The following is an 18,712-nucleotide window of genomic DNA, read 5'->3' on the forward strand; positions in this document are numbered from 1 at the left end:
CTAACGTGGAGGGATTCTTTCCAATTAGATGAATGTATGAATCCACGTAAGAATCCCATCTGAAGGTATAACAAGAGCTGGCTTTTAATTTCAGTTAAGGGCATGGAGATGGTTCCATCACAGCTTGATAGGTAGCTTTGGGCAAGCCTCCGCTTCCCCCCCAAAACTAATTTGGAGATGCATGGCCTACCCTACAAAGTTGTTATAAGACAGTGATGACGAACCTTTTCAAGACCGAGTGCCCAAATTGCAACCCAAAACCCACTTATTTATCGCAAAGTGCCAACACAGTAATTTAACCTGAATACTGAGGTTTTTGTTTAGAAAAAACAGTTGGCTCCAAGGCGTGCGTTACTCGGGAGTAAGCTTGGTGGTAGTCGATGGCTTTGCTTTAAAGCAACAATGCAACTCTTCCAACGGGTGAAACACAACCCTAGGAGGGTTTACTCAGTGCTAAAGCCCTACTGCCAGCAATCCCAGCTATATCTCTTATAGTAAAGGATCGCGCTTTAGTTCTTCTTCGCAGATGAAATTCAGAAAAGGCTTAACAGCGCTTAACAGGGTTACCTATACTGCTTCCCCAAAACTAGGTCTTAGGTTTGATGCTAATAATCGAGCCCAGCAGCCCAGGCCAGCCTAGATGTGTGGGGGTGGGAGATTCTGTCTGCACGTGCCCACAGAGAGGGCTCTGAGTGCTACCTCTGGCACCCGTGCCATAGGTTCGCTATCACTGTTATAAGAAATACTAAGCTCTTGAAAGCAAAACCCTTTGAGGGCTCAAGGACAGCACCTGTAATGCTCAGCTAGCAGTTTTGCAAAGGAGTTACCACGAAACACTGGCACACAGAGGACTGGGAACCATGCAAGGACATCCAAACTAGTACTTACTATGTGACAGGACCCCAGAAGCGCCCCGTCCTTATTCTGATAGACAGACAGGAAGGTAGGTAGGCAGGCAGGCAAAGACAGGTGGAAAGATGCGAACGGGGCAGAAGGGAAAAGGGTACAAACAAGTGAGTTAAAAGTTAGTGCCACATGCACCCAGTGAAAAGCATTTCAACACATTGAGCAACACACACACGATAATGGGGAGCACCAGAATACACACTTTAGGACAGTCATTCATTTAAGCCACCACTCGTTTATTAGTAAAGCATATAAAAACAGGGATCCAAAGGGCCGGCCAGGTCACGAACAGCCCTTTCCTGGGGGAGATTCCTGCTCAACTGTCTTGCAGTCACACAATACACAGACCGGCATCCGCTCAGTCCAATCAGCAAGAAGAAAACAACAACCACGAACCCCTTTACTCCATGCCAGAGCTAAGTGCAACCGTTCTGCAGACTGCCGTCTCAGGCAGCAGAGGGCATATTTGCTTTCAGTGTCAAATGCACTTAAGGATTCTGCCTGAACTGTGTCCTCACTTCAAATTGTCCAACAATTCCAAGAAGTAGTGTGGGTGTCTACTTGCCTGCTTTGTGACCGATACTCTAACACTAGTGGCTACCAAGAAATGCCACCCAGCAGAAGCGTAGCAGAAAACAGAGATGGGAAAGAGAAGGTAACTTAAGGTAATGCTGCACACTGTACTCTCTGGAACGGCCGTGGTGCAAGAAGTTGGAATGCTCACCTCTTGAGAATTTTTTCCGCCTGCTGTTCAGAGATCTTGACTCCCAGATCCCGAAGGGACTGCATGATCTCCTGGGCATCAATGCGGCCTGCAAAGAGGAAACACGTGACACATGAGACTTTGGCTCCCAGAATGAGACGTCCAAGTCTTTGTTCCCATAAGTCCGTGTTGGCGAACCTTTGGCACTCCAGATGTTATGGACTACAATTCCCATCAGCCCCTGCCAGCACGGTCAATTGACCGTGCTGGCAGGGGCTGATGGGAATTGTAGTCCATAACATCTGGAGTGCCAAAGGGTCGCCACCACTGCCATAAGTTATCAGCAGGCACTCACCATCGTTCTTCTTGTCAAGGCTCTTGAAAACCAGCCTCAGTTTCTTCTCGTGGTCTTGGAGGTAGTGAACAAACTCTTCAAAGTCTAGCTGCCCATCCAAGTCTTTATCCCCAGCTTTCACAATTTTCTGTTAAAAAGAAAGAGAAAAGAAATTAAGCTTGATTGGCCACTTGTACGTGTGTGTGGAATGAGTTAAGATCTATATCCCTTTTGTCAAACAGAAGCTCCAACTACAGAAACCTCGACGGGTTTTTTTTCTTTTAAAGATTTGTAAGAAGACAGTTGCAGCCACGCCTGTTTGAGGATAACTAGCTAACCATGCCCTAGACATCTCAAGACAGCTTCTTCTGCAGGGTTTCACCACTGGGGTAACAAAGAGTGAGGACTCCAGCATACTCCATCACAGGAGTAATTTTTTTAGGAAAAAAAAGCAGACATCACAAGAAACCAGTTCCTTTCAAAAAGGTGTTGGGACATTATGCCACAAACTGCTCGTGAGCGCGCACACACACAGAGTACCAAGCCTGCCCTGGAAAAACTTTTCAGACAGTAGGATACAAAGGAGGCACAACACTGCCTCTGGGGACCAAGAAATCAGGAACCCAAGCCTCGTGAGCTATTAGAAATGGTGACTGACTGCCAAGGGCAAATTTACAAGCCCCTCTCTCTTGACTGAATGTACATACACTTACACAAATCTACAGTACACACACACACGCATAGCTCTTGCTAAATAAATACAGAAGAGACTCCCAGATGTCAAAGCAATTAAGTTGCTTCATACCCCATGCCTATTTTTAGACCAGCAATTTCTGGAGAACACTGACGGCAGCCTTTGAGAACTAGCATTCGTGGTAACTTTCAGAGATAATGGCAACTCGAGCGCAAACTGGTTTGGTCACCCTGCAGTTATGCGCAGTTATGTGCAAGATCTGGGGCAAAACCGATATTTTGGAGCAACTGCCAGAAAATAGGACACTTCACCGGCAACGTTCCACTGAGCTTCCTTGCAGCCCCATCCAAGAGCCAGGCGCCTGGCTGCGGCTGCCCCCCCCCCCTTGAAAGAGGCTTCCCAGCAGCGTGGGGAGGCTCAAAAAGTGAAAGAGCTTCCCTGCCGCTGAGAAGCCCCCATTAGTAGATCCTGAAGTCCCTGCCGTCAGCGTAAGGCGGCAAATGGTCAGGAAGAAGCCAAGTAATGTCGGCTCTACCCCTGGCCATGCCCCCAGCCTGCTGACTTCAGCAGGGGCACCGGGACACTGGCGCTGCGTCCCAGTGCCAAGGAAGGCTGTAGCAGCTCCATGCCAACAGAATCGCCCCTCTGCCGGGATGGGGCTCACAAGCAGGAAAGGGTGTTTTGAGCCTTGGCCAAGAGACGGCTGTGCCTATTTGCATATCTGCGAGGATATTTCTTCAGCACGATTAATGTGGGTTACTCCTTAACCGGGCTTTGCTCACCTGCCCGCTAATCCCTACAGATCACAAGGCTATGAGTCACTAAGGCCTCCCTCAAAGGCTGGAGGGAGCACACTAGAATGTGCCTGCGGTGGATGCCTGAGAAGTTAACAGGTGCTGCCAAATCTAATTTCTCTTGGAAGGCCACGTAAAATCAAACACGGGCGTGAGCAGGCTTTGTCGAGGGCAATATGCTTTCTATAGATCAAGGTCATGTAACACATATCAGATCAGATGGGAACCCTGTGAAGGACCATGCCTGCATCTACGTAGAGGGGGGATCGCCTTTCTTCCCCACCCACCCACCCACCCACCCACCCCCGTTCAGCCTACCGCTAAAATGAGACCTTAGTAGAATTTAATAGCTTTCCTAATTTAACCTTCACCGGGGCGCCCGCATCATCCGCAGTGACCTTTCGTAATGTGGCTCTGATCTGGAGTCATATGACAGTTGTAAAAAAGAAAAAGGGGGCAGGAGATAGGAAAGGTTGCCATTCATGTGCTAAAGATAGCAAGTCTCGCCTGTCAGCAGATAGCTGCCAACCGGCTGATTCAGGATTTCGTCGTCTCAAATGTCACTTGCGAGAGCTGCAGGTTTGGCAATTCCTGTAAAAATGGTTCTGGAAAAGCTGGAAAGTACATTGGACCCCTCCAGAAATCACACTGTGGTGGTATGGGGTGGGGGGTGATTAGAGGCAACATGGTGAAATGTCTACTTGCACAATCAAGTTAGCTGCTGAACTCTCTTGCTTATGGTGCAAATGCCGCCCCTCCCCCCCACTTTACATCAGTGGCCTTGCATAACAGCTTGCACTTACTACATGCCCAGAAATCCTGGACGTTCATCAGCTCTGAGCAAGCAGAACACTGGAATTTCTACGATTCTGCTCCAAAAACTCAGGCAGCATTTACTCCCTAGCTCAGGGGTCTGCAACCTGCGGCTCTCCAGATGTTCATGGACTACAATCCCCATCAGCCCCTGCCAGCTTCTAGCTTCTAGCCTCTAGGTGAAAGGCAGCATGGTGTAGTGGTTAAGATCGGTGGAATCTAAACGGGGTTTCATTCCTCTCTTCTCCACATGAAGGCTGCTGGGTGACCTTGGGTCAGTCACAGTTCTTTCAGAAGTCTCTCAGCCCCACCTAACTCCCAAGGTGTCTGTTGTGGGGAGAGGAAGAGAAAAGGAATCTGTAAGCTGCTTTGAGACTCTTTAGGATTGAGAAAAAGCAGGGGTACATATCCAAACCCTACATCCCCCCCCTTGCAACCAAGTTCAAATGCAGACCCTATTACAGTACCACTTAGCTATTTGGATATAGACAATATATCAGTCTAAAGAGCAGTACACAAAACATGGTACTGTAGCAAAAAGAAAGAATCAGATGAATATTAAGTGGCCAGTTCTCTGGTCTTGACAATTTGGTTGCAATTCTAACAGCACTTACTATGGAGTAAATCTCACTGAGATCAGGGGGACTCATTTATGAGTAAGCATTTTAGGACTGCACTGCAAGTCTCTATAGGTAAAGTTGTATTAGGCCATTTCCGCACGGCCACGCTGCGAGGGTGCGTTGGCGTAAACGACGCCGACACTCACACACCCCCAGGACCGTTCGCACAGATGGTCCCAGTAGGGGTGGGGAAGATGGCGCAGCCTGCGCAGACGCTGCGCCATCCCCCGAACGCCTTACCGTCCCTCCGACCTTCCGGTGCATCGCCCAGGCCAGGGGACACGCCCCCCCCCGCCCTGCGCGACAGCTCTGGAGTCGCAGGGTATGGGAGGCGTGTCCCCTGGCCTGGGCGATGTGCCGGAAGGTCAGAGGGACGGTAAGGCATTCGGGAAAGGGGGGGGGAATGGCGCCTTCCAGCCGCTGCCATTCGCACGGCAGCGTTTGGAAGCCGCTGTTTCCGAAAAACCTCACTCAGGGCGTGAGGTTCGGAAACAGTGGCTTCGCGCTGCTCGGGGGCTGTGAGGCTGCCGCCGCTGCATCGTGCGAACCCCTCCCCAGGGACACTGTTTTCAGCGTCCCTGGGACGCTGTATTCCGCCCGTGCGGAAACAGCCTTGGTTTTCTCCCTCTCCTGGAAACAAATCAGTTGAACAATTACTTAAAGAATCTCGGTTAAGTAGACAAAGGTTTGCATGCCACTTTGGTCGAGTAGAACAGGAATAGGCTGACCAATCTTGAATGATCTGTGTTTTGGATTTGGGTATGTTTTAAATTATTCAAACAAGCAGATTATTGCCTGCTCATTCCTGTGCAGGAGGGCACTGATTGCCAAGTTGTAGAAAGATACCAAAATTGAAGTGATTCTAGCACCACAAACTCCAACTATCTCAGAAAAAGCAGCTAACATTTCAACAGCAAACTGGATGGCTGGAAGAAGCACCTGCCACTGCATGGGTGGAATGAAGACGATCCACTGTGAGCCTCCAATAACCCACAAAGTTTCACAGTGCGTACATGCTTGCACTCTTCCATAGGACTACAAAGGCAGCTCTGACGGTTGGAAAGGAGACCTGTGGCTGTGAGTACTGTAGATTATTGCAACCGATGGTGCTACAACATTGGAACACATGTGTCCCAGCTCATGGAGTTCACATTTTCGCCCTGATTTCTAGAACCTGACTCACCAAGTGACATGCAGCCCAGTCACACCCAATGGTGCCTGCCAAGGGCTGGACAGTCCTGCCCATGCAGTCCCAGCCAAGGAGTAAAAAATGGGAGATTAGTTGCTATATGTGACAGGCGGGCTGCAGTGACCTGACGCCAGCTGTGCAGGCCAACATGTGATTTTTCTCCTCTTCAAAGCAGACCCGCCAGCTGTGATCCAACGGACAACCGTGTTTAAATAATTCCTCAAGCAACAACCTTGGCCCTTAGACAATTCCCTGACACGCACTCGCTCCCACTAGCACATAGATGTTGAACTCTCGGCCCTATGGACTACAGTTCCCACCATCCCCTGCCAGCATGATGCATTTGGAGGGCCACGAGTTCGACACCCCTGCACTAGCATTTCTGTTCCAGCCTATTTTTGCCAAAGGGAAAATGGCAGAGATTGGTGGATAGCCCTCTATTCCGAACTGTCTCTTTCGCCTTTCGTCAACAATACTACCCATTGTACTTTTTACCCCTAGTGCCCCCCCACCCCACATTATTCCTCCAAAGTACTAGAGAAGAACTTTGCGACAGTCGACCTCAACTGCTCATCCTTATCCACATAAAACTGATAGGGAAGGCGATTCTGTGTAATCTCTTGACTATAGATAGAACCTCCTGAACATGATCTGAGATGACCAGAAATTAGAAAACTGCGTGCCCTTCAGAAAATTGGGAGGGGGGGAGCAGTGTGAAGCCGTGGAAAGAACTGGGATTGAATGCGAGAAACCCGTTGTTAACCTCTACCCAGCCAGGAAGCCCTGATTTTTCCATATAACCCACTATGGAATCACACAAAGGAAATAAGGATCTGGAGAACCCACAAAACAATGCAGAAATTAACAGTAGGGGCAGAAGCAACCGAGGCAGGAGCCCAGCCACAGAACAGAGAGCCAGTTTTGTAACGCCGATGATGCTGGGTTTACGACCGAGAGGCCAAAATTCAAATCCTTCCTCAGCCACGAGACTCCCCGTGTGTCGGCGGGTCTAACCTACCACACAGAGCTATCGTGAGGATTAAAAAGGAGAGGGGAGACAAAGCGTGCCACCCTCGGCTCCTCGAAAGAAGAGGGGATTGAAGATGGAAAGAACAGATCGGAAGAGAGCAGGAGTATTACGGGGACCCCCACCGTCCTATCCGTACCTGCTTCCATTGGCGATAGGTGGAAAATTCCTGGGAAGGGACGAAGAGGCTCAGTCTGAAGATGGACTTGAGTTCGGCAGGCAGCCCTTTCGATTCGAAGTACTCAAATTCCGCCTGGGACTCGCCGAACGCCGGCACGTAAAGACAGAGGCAAAGCATTTTTCCCCCTGAGCTGCTCAGCCGCTCATTTAATGTGCCAGCTCCCTTCCCTTGCTCCCTTCAGCAGGCGGAGAGGAAATGCCGGGAAGCCTCATGACACATGTCTATGAGCAGGCCCTGCTCAGCTTTCATTGGCTGCTGGAGCCCTGCCCTTCTGCTTAAAAGGGAAGCCGGCTTAGTTCAAGCCCTGCCCAGGCAGCCAATGAAGGCCTGGATTCTTGGCCAAGAGCATGTGAGCGGAGGCCGGATTGTGCAACTCCGGGCTTTCGTCAAAGCCTCACGTCACTTTCGCAGTCGTCACGGGCAGGGCTTTCCAAGTCTCCAGAGCCGCTCCGCGCAGCAGCGTATTCAACATCCAGCTCGAGATGGTGTGAAAAGCTGTGCCGTTATCAGGGCAGATCCACAGTAGATTCACCAGGGACTGTGTGACCAAAGGTCTAAGTCTGTCTGAAAGGTACTTAGCTGCTCAGGCTGCGCTATAAATACCTTAGAAGTCCTTTCTGTTAAATAAATGGGGTGGGGGAGGGAGGCAAGAGCCACGTCCCCGTCCCCCCCAGCTGAATAGAGCTGGAAAATGATTTGAGACAAAACAGGACTTATGTCAACCCAATGATCCATGTACCACAGCTTCAGTGCCTGCGCCTCAGTGCTGGGGCAATGTTCAAAAGATTCATTCAAGAAGACGTGGGTAAGAACAGCGATCTGTGTCACTTTCACCCATCATGGACAGACTGCGTCCTTTAGGGCCAGAAAGAGTTGGAAAGGAGCAGCAGTGGCGCAGTGGTGGAGAGCAGGTGTTTGGAAGAACCGGGTTTGATTCCCCGCTCTGCCGCTTGAGCTGTGGAGGTTTATCTGGGGAATTCAGATTAGCCTGTGCACTCCAACACACGCCAGCTGGGTGACCTTGGGCTAGTCTCAGTTCTTCTGAGCTCTCTCAGCTGCACCTACCTCAGTTTGTTGGAGGGAGGGGAAGGGAAAGGAGATTGTCAGCCCCTTTGAGTCTCCTTGCAGGAGAGAAGGGGGGGGTATAAATCCAACTCTTCTTCTTTTCGACTACAAGAGGAAGTGGGGGAAAATGGCCAGGCTAAACTGCAAACATGTTGCATTCAAGTATACCAAAGACGGAGACTATGTACCTCACTGCACCCAGTGGCCTACAAATATACTTTTCAAAACAAATGCATAATTTAATAGACAGCTGCTGGGTCAGGCAACTCTGTATTGCCACTGCTGCTGCGAAGAAACCAGGAACCCACCAACGAATGAATATTTCACACAAACCTATTCATACTAACACCAGAACTGCAGACACTAGTGTAGTAGTGCACTGCCGACCCAGCAGTGCCGTAGTAGAGCGATTGGCATAGCCGGACTCCGCGGCCTTGCGATGCTTGCATCGCACCCTCCTCATCCCCCCATGAGTCACGCAGACCGTGAACTGTCTGGCTCAATCACCGGTAGGGACAATGATCTTGCCCCCCCCAGGTGGGGATTAGGCTCAGACGCGAAATGCGGCTCTTCTCACCGCGTAGCCAGATGAGATCATGCATCACCTGATGATCTTGACCTCCAGCTCTCCCGGGAACTCCGGTCCTCCCACTCCTACACGCCCCCGATAGAGTAACAATAAAAGGTGCCAGGAACCGGCAGACGGGAGATTCGCTAGGAACACGGACCTCCGGTCTCCCGCTGCTGGCGATCTCCACCAGATGTTATCTCCGCGTCTCGTCTCGTTCTTACGCTGACCGCGTGGGTCGACTACACACTAGCCCAGTTCACATGAACCTGTCGATTCTCCATTTGTGTCCCTTCATTTCAATGCAAGTGGCGCTTCCATAACAACCACAGAGAGCCAGGTACTAGTCCAGGGATGGCCAACCTAGGGTGCTCCACATGTTCCTGGACTGCAATCCCCACCAGCCCCTGCCAGCATGGCCAAGCTGGCAGGGGCTGATGGGAATTGTAGTCCACGAACATCTGGAGCATCATAGGTTGGCCACCCCTATACTAGTTGCTTACTAGTTGACTTAGCCTCACAAGCAGACCTGAGGAGTGGCTCATAACATCCTGGGTACAGGTAACAAGTGCAGGAAACAAGCCCTGGGAGGGGGTCTAAGTGCCCCTGCAACAGCTCCTGCCAGGGGTAGACAGTCAGGTTGCCCAGGGGCCTGCAACTCTCTTCCCTAAGCACTCTTGGGCCAGATTAGTGGAAATGGCGAACTACGTCTTCCAGGAGCTGCAGAGGACAAAATTCAACTTCTATCCTTTTTTTATTATGCAGGTTCCTACTGATTGTTTCTGTTTCCATCAAGTAATCACCAGGGCGTACACCAGAAAGAGTTGGAAAGACCATTTTGACCAAAAAAAAAAGGAAATAGTTCAACTATGACACAGGTGTCAAACTCGCGCCCCTCCAGATGTTATGGACTACGGTTCCCGTCATCCCCTGCCAGCATCATGCTGGCAGGGGATGATGGGAACTGTAGTCCATAACATCTGGAGGGCCACGAGTTTGACACCTATGAACTATGAGATTACCAACCAGTTTCGTTGCTCCTCCCACGCTACCGGGCTCTAAACTGCCCGAATTCCACATGGAATTAAGCCGGTGGTCTAATTCTCACCACCACCTGCATCTGTGTTACACCACTTGAAGCTGCAAATTGGGACTTGAATGGTGGAATGCTACCCAGCGGTGGTGGGGAAGGAAGGTTCATTCCTACAAATAAAACACTATACTCTTTTCCACCAAAACAGAAAAGTAGAAGGGTCCATTGGTAACCTACCGTGAAGGGTCTTTCTACTGTAGACGTGGGACATCTGATTGGGTGTCTTCTCTACCAATTGCAGAGAGGCAGGAAGTACTAAAACTTCTTCTCCATGTATTTCCTGTCGAGGTCACTTCACCTCAGTATCCTTTCATGGCACAGTAGTAGGCTAACGACAGGAACATAACCGTAACATAACATGTCTAACAAGACAACATGGAGACAAGTCTAGGCTCAACAGTAACCCTAACAACAACTGATGAAAATTGAACAATAACTGCAAGGTTCCCTAATAAGAGTCTAATCGGGGACTAATAGATACCTAGGGGGGGCCCAGATGGAAATTCCGATCGTCTGAGTAAGAAAAGACCCTTCGCGGTGGGTAACCGTGGACCCTTCTACTGTAGCCGTGGGACATCTGTTATTGGGGACTTCCCCGAGCAGTGTCCAGCAAACGGTTGGGTTTCATCAGTCGATAATACTCTCCAGCTCTTCTGCCGAAGGCAGACTCAGCTGAAGAAAAGGATTGTATTTTGTAGTGTCGGATAAAGGTGGATATGGAGGACCACGTTGCTGCCCTACAAATTTCCTCCACCGACGCTTGGTTGCGGAAAGCCGCATTGGTGGCTGCGTTGCGAACAGAAAGGGCCGTGACTCCGTTAGGTATAGGGAGATCAGATGCCTTGTACGCTTCACAGATACATGCTTTCAGAGTGTTGCTGATTGCAGCTTTCGACATTTGCGATCCAAGATTGGGAGGATTTATGTTAATGAATAGGCTTTCGGTCTTGCGTAGACTTTCCGTCCTAATGATGAAGGCTTTTAGAGCCCGCCTAGCGTCCAACGTGTGCCAAAGTTTTTCCTTTGGGTGGTTGGGGTTAGGCATGAAGTTAGGAATTACAATCTCTTGCCGAACATGAAAGCTAGAATTAACTTTGGGTATGAAAGTCTGGTCTGTGCGAAGGCACACTCTATCCTTGTGGAATACACAGAATTTGGAATTTACCGACAGGGCCCGCAGTTCTGATACCCGTCTTGCCGATGTTATGGCGATCAGAAATAAGGTCTTCATCCTGAGCCATTTCAGATGAACTGTTTGTATAGGTTCAAAGGGGGCTTTAGTAAGGGCTGTCAACACTGCGTGTAACCTCCAGGAGGGAAACCTGTGTGCCACCGCTGGTCGTGAAAGACGGACTCCTCTTAGAAAGTTCAAAATGTCCGGATGTCTGTGTCGTGTCAGGTGTACACCTGCTTATGGATTTGAGTATAACAAGTCGCTTAAGAGCTGCTAAAGTTGCCCTCACGTAGCGTAGAACATTTGAAACCCAAGGCGAATCCGTTTTGTAGGAATTCGAGGATAGAAGAAAAGGATGGATCTACTGGATCTACTCGTTTTATAATCGGCTACCATTTGACAAGCAGCTTTCCATGGCCCGAGTTTATTAAATCCGTATGGTGGTAGATTGTCGTCTGGCATGCTAATTATGGTCTCCTGTGAGCTTGATTAGAATAGCGCTTTCCTCGTCAAGCTAGCCCGCCATCAAAACCCAAGCGGTCGAGGATGGCTTGAGCCATTAGGGATCGGGTGCACCAGTGGTCCCTGAGTTGGCACAGGTTGAACTTGATGGGAATGGTCATCGGTGGAGACGTGGCCAGTTCTTGTATGGTGGAAAACCACGGCCTCCTGAAGGCCCATCTTCGGAGTAATGTGGGATCACCCGATGCTCCTTCCGCGGTAACTTCCCGAGAAGCAGGCGAGGAATTAGTGAAGAACGGAGGAAAGTAAAGTAGGAACGCAGGCGAAGGTGCGCTGAGAGCGTCCGTTGCGCCAGCAGCTTATGGATGTTAGCTCCGGGTCATGAATTCACGGTGGATGACCCGTGTTGTCTCGAGTGGCGAAGAGGGTCTCGACCTCCCGGGTGGCCGAAAGACTTTGCAGTTGGTGAACCGAACCCGTTGTGGGTCGAGGCGCCACTTCGTGTTAAAATCTGTTGTCTGCTTAGCCAATCTGCACGCGGTATTCTGGAGTTGCCTATGATGTGCAAAGCCTGTAGGGATGCTAAGTTCAGTTCTGCCCACTGTAGGATCTTCCCGGCCTCCCGGTGGAGAGAGTAGGACCGTGACCCCTCCTGATTTTTGATGTACATTTTGGCCGTTACATTGTCCGTCCATACGATCACATGTTGGTAACGCAGCTTCGGAAGGAAGTGTTGGAGGGCCAGGTAGATTGCCCGAGTTTCCAGCAGGTTGATGTGCATCATCGACTCTTCCTTGGACCATCTCCCTTGGATTACCTCCTGGTTGAGCGTAGCTCCCCACCCTTGGAGGCTGGCGTCCGTGAATAGTTGTGGACGGTCCGGATACAGGTAGCGTTTTCCTTGTGTCAGATTGTCTCGAATTGTCCACCACAAGAGACTCTGGCGTGTCGATAGGGGTAGGGAAACCTTCCTGTCCCTCTTCCAGATGATGTCGAGTTGGTACATGCGGAGGAAACGTTGAAGAGGTCGGGCGTGAAATCGGGCCCACTGTAGTAAGTCGATTACGGAAATGAATAGACCCAAGAGACTTGCTAGTTTGAGGAGAGATTGTCTTTTGTTGGCCATCAATTCCCGAGTTGTTTGTTGAATTTTCTTGATCTTTTCCTCTGGAATGAACAGAGAGTCTTGTACCGTATCGATTATGGCCCCAAGATGTTCTAGCCTTGTAGATGGAAGCATGGAGCTTTTTTCTAAGTTTACGATAAATCCATGCATGGACAGGGTTTCCCGCACTGTAATTACGTCTGTTCGAGGTTGCTGGACGGATCTGGACCGAATTAGTAAGTCGTCCAGATAGGGGGGTAAATAATGGATCCCCTGTTCTCTTAGTAAGGTCACCGGGGCAAGAAGCACCTTTGAGAAAGTCCTGGGAGCCGTGGCCAGACCAAGCGGTAAGGTCTTGAACTGGAAGTGTTGGTCCCGAATCTAAGACCCGAAGGAACTTCCGGTGGGCTACCTGTGGTGTCATCGGTACATGTGTAGTACGCCTTCGGTTAAATCTAAGGAGGTCCATGAGATGCCATGCAATGAAGAAGGCGATTGATCGACCGGGGAAAAGGGTCTCCATTCTGAACTTAGGAATTCTTATGGAATTTGTTTAAGAAGCGTTTCAAATTTAGGATTAGGCCCTCCAGTCCCCATTCGTTTGGGGACCGTAAAAAATGAGAATAAGTGCCTGATAATTTCTACTCCAGCTGTGGGGAGCCCCGGGTTCTATCAAAGCACGGCATCTGTAACAAATGGGGAAATGCGGCTCTCAAAGGTCCACCTGTCTATTTTGATGGGATCTGTTGATACTTGAGGAGATCATCACGTGGTGGCGAGGGATGCTGTTGAACTCTATCACGTATCCCGAGGAAACTACCTCCCTGGTCCACCGGTCTACGTGATTGCCCTGCCACACGTGTTGAAAGCTTTGAAGGCGACCTCCCACCGGAATGCTGCTGTAGTCATTGTTTGTTTTTTGCGGCAGGGAAAGATTTTCCTTGCTTGTTGTATTGTCTGTAAGGTTGTTTGAAATTCCGAAAGGAATTATTCGACTGCCAGGCGGGCTTATTGCCCTCTCGTTGAAACCTAGGCAGTGTCTTATGAGATCTAAATGTAAACCTGGAGGGGTTGGACGACTTGTCTGGGCCCCGGATGGACTTCGGCATTGTCTTCTTATTGTCCTTAGTCTGGACTAGGACCTCTTCCAAGTCCCTGCCGAACAGGGCCCCACCGTAGTAGGAATATCCAGTGACTAAGTGTTTAGAAATAGTGTCTGCCTGCCACGGGCGAATCCAGGCATTACGTCTGGCTACCATATTGGAAGCCAAGGATCTCGCCACTAGGGCCATTGCATCGAAGGTGGCATCTGCTATGAAGGAATTGGCCACCAATACTCGCTCGATGCCTTCCCTAATGCCCCGGGCCTCAACTGGGATCATTTCCAGCAACCTTTTGAGCCAGACCATGGTGGCCCTGGCCACCGTAGAAGATGGTGTCAGTGTTTTGATGGCAGCTGCCAGCCACTCATGTGATCTGCGCAGAGCTGCCTCCGACCTTCTATCAAGCGGGTCTTTTATGTTACCTTCGCCTTCTTTGGCCACTAGGGCTCCAGAATGTAATACTGCCACCGGTGCGTCCACTGGTGGGTTCTGAAGTAATACGTGGAACTGTTGGGGCATAAGATATTTCTTTTTGAAATTTTGGGGCAGACCCTTGTTGGCGGTGGGATTTAGCCATTCTCTATGGATTCTTTTATACTAAAAGCACTCTGGCACTGGAAAGAATTTAACTTTGTCATTCTCATGTGGAAAATATGTCAAATCACCTTTTGGGTAACCTTTTACAGGTTTATTTGACGTGGGAGCGGAGGATTGAAGTGGCTGTTCCTCAGCATCTTCTGCATCTCTTAAATTCAGAGCCGGAGATCGCTTTTATCAATCAACATCTGGATATCTTCCAGTTTGCAAAACCCCTGAGCAGATTGTTCTGCTGCCACTTCCAGTGCTTTCCTCTCCTCGTGTCAGAGAACCTATCTTCCTCCTCACTCTCTCCACCATATCCTGAGCAATCCCTCTTCTTCCCCCCCATAGGGAAGGATATGGGAGTCCCTACTTCGAAAGTGCCCACGGTCCTCCTGAGGGACCTATGGGTAGCCTTCTATGGGACTGTGTTTGTAATTGAGGGGCGGAGTGGCAGCCAGGCCCGCTGATCTCTAGCGTCCATCAGCCTTCTTCTCAATCAGCTTCTTCCGAGGAAGTCAGCAAAGGCGTCGGGAGGGGCATTCATCCAGTTGGCAACTGGGGTCAATTGGCCTCCGCTCGTCTCGCCTCCCTCTGGGGCCCCCGTTACTTGCCTTTGGAGGTCGGTGGACCGGGCCGCCCCGCCAGACACGCCACCCGCCGGAAGACGCGACTGCTCCCACGCCCTGGGAAGGCTGGAGGAGTCGGTCGCGGAGCTTATTGCTCGGCAGCCCTGGGAAGGCAGCTCCGTTTCTTCTTAAGCGGTGCTGCCGCCTGAATCATCCGTCAGCGCCCTTTTGTTTGCTGCCTTTTTTACCCGAATTTCTTCGTCGTTTGGCGCTTGGGCCGCGCGGGGGCCTCCCAGCTATTACGTCGTCTGGGGCGGTCAAATTTCTTGGGAAGCAGCGTCGGCTCAGCGGAGGAACCAGTGAAATTTTCCCTCTCGGGCGAAAAGGACCTAGCGTCCATAATGGCGACCGTTAAAAACGGCGGGAAACTCTGAGGTGATAGTTCACCTGCGCTTTCCCTGGCGCTTCCGGTTGCCCAAAGGCCCACTTAAAGCCCTTTTACTCTCACCAACAAACGGTTAAGAACCAACAAGACAAACTCAGGCGAACAGGCCGGACAAGGGAACATATATAAGATAAAGGGTTCTACAGAGCCTGAATCACACGTCTACCCTCTGCAGAGGCAGGAGAATACTGAGGTGAAGTGACCTCGACAGGAAATACATGGAGAAGAAGTTTTAGTACTTCCTGCCTCTCTGCAATTGGTAGAGAAGACACCCAATCAGATGTCCCACGGCTACAGTAGAATTGTATTATTAATCTGCCACATGCTGGACTTTCTTTGTTCCAGAATGCTTCGCTCGGGTCCCCGTGCCTTGGGGACAGAACTACAGTAGGCACTAGGACCTAAGCAGAGCATTCTAGAACACAGAAGGTCCAGCATGTGGTGGATTAATATAAAATTTTACTTTTATCTTTCAGTGGAAAAGAGTATAGCATGTTGAAGGTTTTCACAGTTGGAATGAACTGGCTGCCGTGGTGTTTTCCTTGTGTACTGATAGTTTTTGCTCCTAATGTTGTGCCCACATCTATGGCTGACATCTTCTGTGACATGCTTCTGAAGATGCCAGCCACAGACGGGGGCAAAACGTTAGGAGCAAAAACTACCAGACCGCAGCCACACAGCCTGGAAAACACACAACAACCAAAACACTAGCATCTTAGATGGTTGAACTAGCACCCCAGTTTAGAACTTTTAATGTTGGGGAACTTTTTATACGCAAGAACATTCACTTACGTGAGCTCCACCTGTAGTGTCAAGTGGCACAGCCAAGCACAGGTGCGAAACATCACCAAGAACTAGACCATCATTGACCAGAGACCTGCAGGTAAACATTTCTCATCACGACACAATTGCTTGCCTTTGCAATGGGCAGCTTGCTGGATGTAGCAATGTCTAATGAGCAAAGAAGATAGAGAGGGCTGTAAAGTTAGTGACTGACCCCTCCGTCCTTTTGTGACACCTCTGGTCTTCTCAGAAGTTGGCTGCAGAGATTCTTCCTAGCTATCAAGGCAGCAGCATGCTACCTTTCCCTCTTTACTATCCTCAAGACTTCCTAATAAACATTTACCATTTATCCTTTTAATCGGCTGCTTCTCTGTGGTAAACTCCAATACTTCTGTCTTTCTTTTTCCTGAATCCCTCTGAGTCACTCTCAAATCCCAAACTTCATTTGCTCCACATCTTTCTGCCTGGTGGGCTTCCAAGATCTGCAAAACTCAAAGATACCAGAAACTCTTCCATGTGCCTTTCTGTGACACTAAAGTAGCTGTCCTATAATACATATTTCTTCTCTCCTGCATCTAAGCCAGAACATAAATAAACCCCGCCAAACTCACTCACCTCATCTACTGATCTCACTTCGGGGGAGGTCATCGGGACTATCAGTACTATGCAACTGCATAAACACAAACTTGTATTGGGCATCCAACACATGCAATTTTCTCATGTTTTGTTTTTAAATTAACAAGTTTCTAGCCCCTAAGGCCATAGAAGGTAGGGGAAACGGACAAAGTCTAAAGCAAGACTTTCAGGATGCATGGCTTTGGTATTTATGACTCACCCTGACAAACCCTTACTGTGGGTTGAAAGCAATACTATGTTGTCAAAGAGAGACTGAGCAGAGAGGCTCAGGGTAAGAAGAAAAACATTAGCCTTAGGGAGAGGGAGAATGCCTTGCGCTCAAAAAGTTATGGAAGTTTCCACAGCTGTCCCAAACCAGCACAATTTATAACGTGTCCCTATCCACTGGAATAAACCTGAATAAGGCCTTAAAGGTAGTAGTCACGAGATCTGGTGGTGAATCCGGCAATGTTTGCCACCCCGTAAAAACACCATAAAATAAGAGAAGAAGAACATACATAACACAGTGAAACAACTTCACAGTGGCAAAGTTGGATGAAGTTTAATTCTCTCCCCACGTTTTGTGAGCCCACACAGAACACAGTTTAATTATATAGGACAGTGATGGCAAATCTTTTCGAGACCGAGTGCCCAAACTGCAACCCAAAACCCACTTATTTATCACAAAGTGCCAACATGGCAATTTAACTTGAATGCTGAGGTTTTAGTTTAGAAAAAATGGTTGGCTCTGAGGTGTGCGTTACTCGGGAGTAAGCTAGGTGGTTGAGGGTGGCTTTGCTTTGAAGCAACCATGCAACTCTTCAAACGGGTGAATCACGACCCTAGGAGGGTTTACTCAGAAGCAAGACCCATTGCCAGCAACCGAGCTTACTCCCAGGTAAAGGATCATGCTTTAGTTCTTTGCATGAAAATCAGTGGGGTTTAACAGCGCTTAACAGGGTTACCTATACTGTTTCCCCAAAACTAGGTCTCAGGTTTAATGCTAATAATCAAGCCCAGGGGGCCAGGCCAGCCTAGATGTGTGTGTGTGTGGGGGGGGTGATTCCCCCCCCCACATGATGAACTCTGCGTGCCCACAGAGAGGGATCTGAGTGCAACCTCTGGCACCCGTTTCATAGGTTCGCCATCACTGATATAGGACAACAGGAATAAACTTTTAAAACACCAGTGCATGTGGTTTTAAAATGTGCCTTCTCTGTTAAGACAGTTCTCCCACAAATAAAATAAGTATTAGACACATTTGAGGAGAGTAGCCTCCACATCCATATGCTATAGTCTTCAACACCATCACGGCTAGGTGTTGGCCAAGACAGATGTGGTCATGATTGCACACAGAGTCAGCACATAACACTTCCAACTAATCATGAGACTGCTATTTGCTGGCCTGGCAGTTGAATTCAAAGTCCAGAAGGGGAGGGGAGGGGAGGGGAGCTAGGAAGGTGAACAAATAAAGAAAGGCGAACAGACTGGATGGACACATAAAATCAGTGTCTGTGTATTGTCGAAGGCTTTCACGGCCGGAATCACTGGGGTGCTGTGTGGTTTCCGGGCTGTATGGCCGTGTTCTAGCAGCATTCTCTCCTGATGTTTCCCCTGCATCTATGGCTGGCATCCTCAGATCCTCTGAAGATGCCAGATCCTCTGAAGATGCCAGCCACAGATGCAGGCGAAATGTCAGGAGAGAATGCTGCTAGAACACGGCCATACAGCCCGGAAACCACACAGCACCCCAATCAGTGTCTGTGTTTCTAAAGAAAATATGACTTTACTAGCACAAAACATGCCATGCTGTATTCATTTTCTCCATCTTCTCTCCACAATAGTAGCTCAGCTGGTGTACAACAGCGCCCCGATACAATCTAGTTCAGG

The 18,712-nt window shown here is 49.4% G+C and overlaps 1 protein-coding gene across 6 annotated transcripts in view; it reads right to left on the reverse strand.

The window, feature by feature from the left end:
* Positions 1-18,712, reverse strand: part of SLC25A25 (solute carrier family 25 member 25) — a 52,106-nt gene that overhangs the window by 7,914 nt on the left and 25,480 nt on the right. For 2 of the 6 annotated variants that reach the window (XM_048512603.1, XM_048512605.1), the window contains exons 2-4: positions 1,965-2,091; positions 1,631-1,718; positions 889-924 (exon numbers count right to left, since the gene is read on the reverse strand). In XM_048512603.1, the coding sequence (XP_048368560.1) occupies positions 889-924; positions 1,631-1,718; positions 1,965-2,091 (251 nt within the window). Of the gene's footprint in view, positions 1-888; positions 925-1,630; positions 1,719-1,964; positions 2,092-7,219; positions 7,442-18,712 lie in introns of those variants that run through there. The other 4 variants (XM_048512604.1, XM_048512606.1, XM_048512607.1 and 1 more) reach the window with 3 other exon arrangements.

This window comes from Sphaerodactylus townsendi, linkage group LG12, assembly GCF_021028975.2.
Source record: "Sphaerodactylus townsendi isolate TG3544 linkage group LG12, MPM_Stown_v2.3, whole genome shotgun sequence".
In the NCBI taxonomy this organism is placed as follows: Eukaryota; Metazoa; Chordata; class Lepidosauria; order Squamata; family Sphaerodactylidae; genus Sphaerodactylus; species Sphaerodactylus townsendi.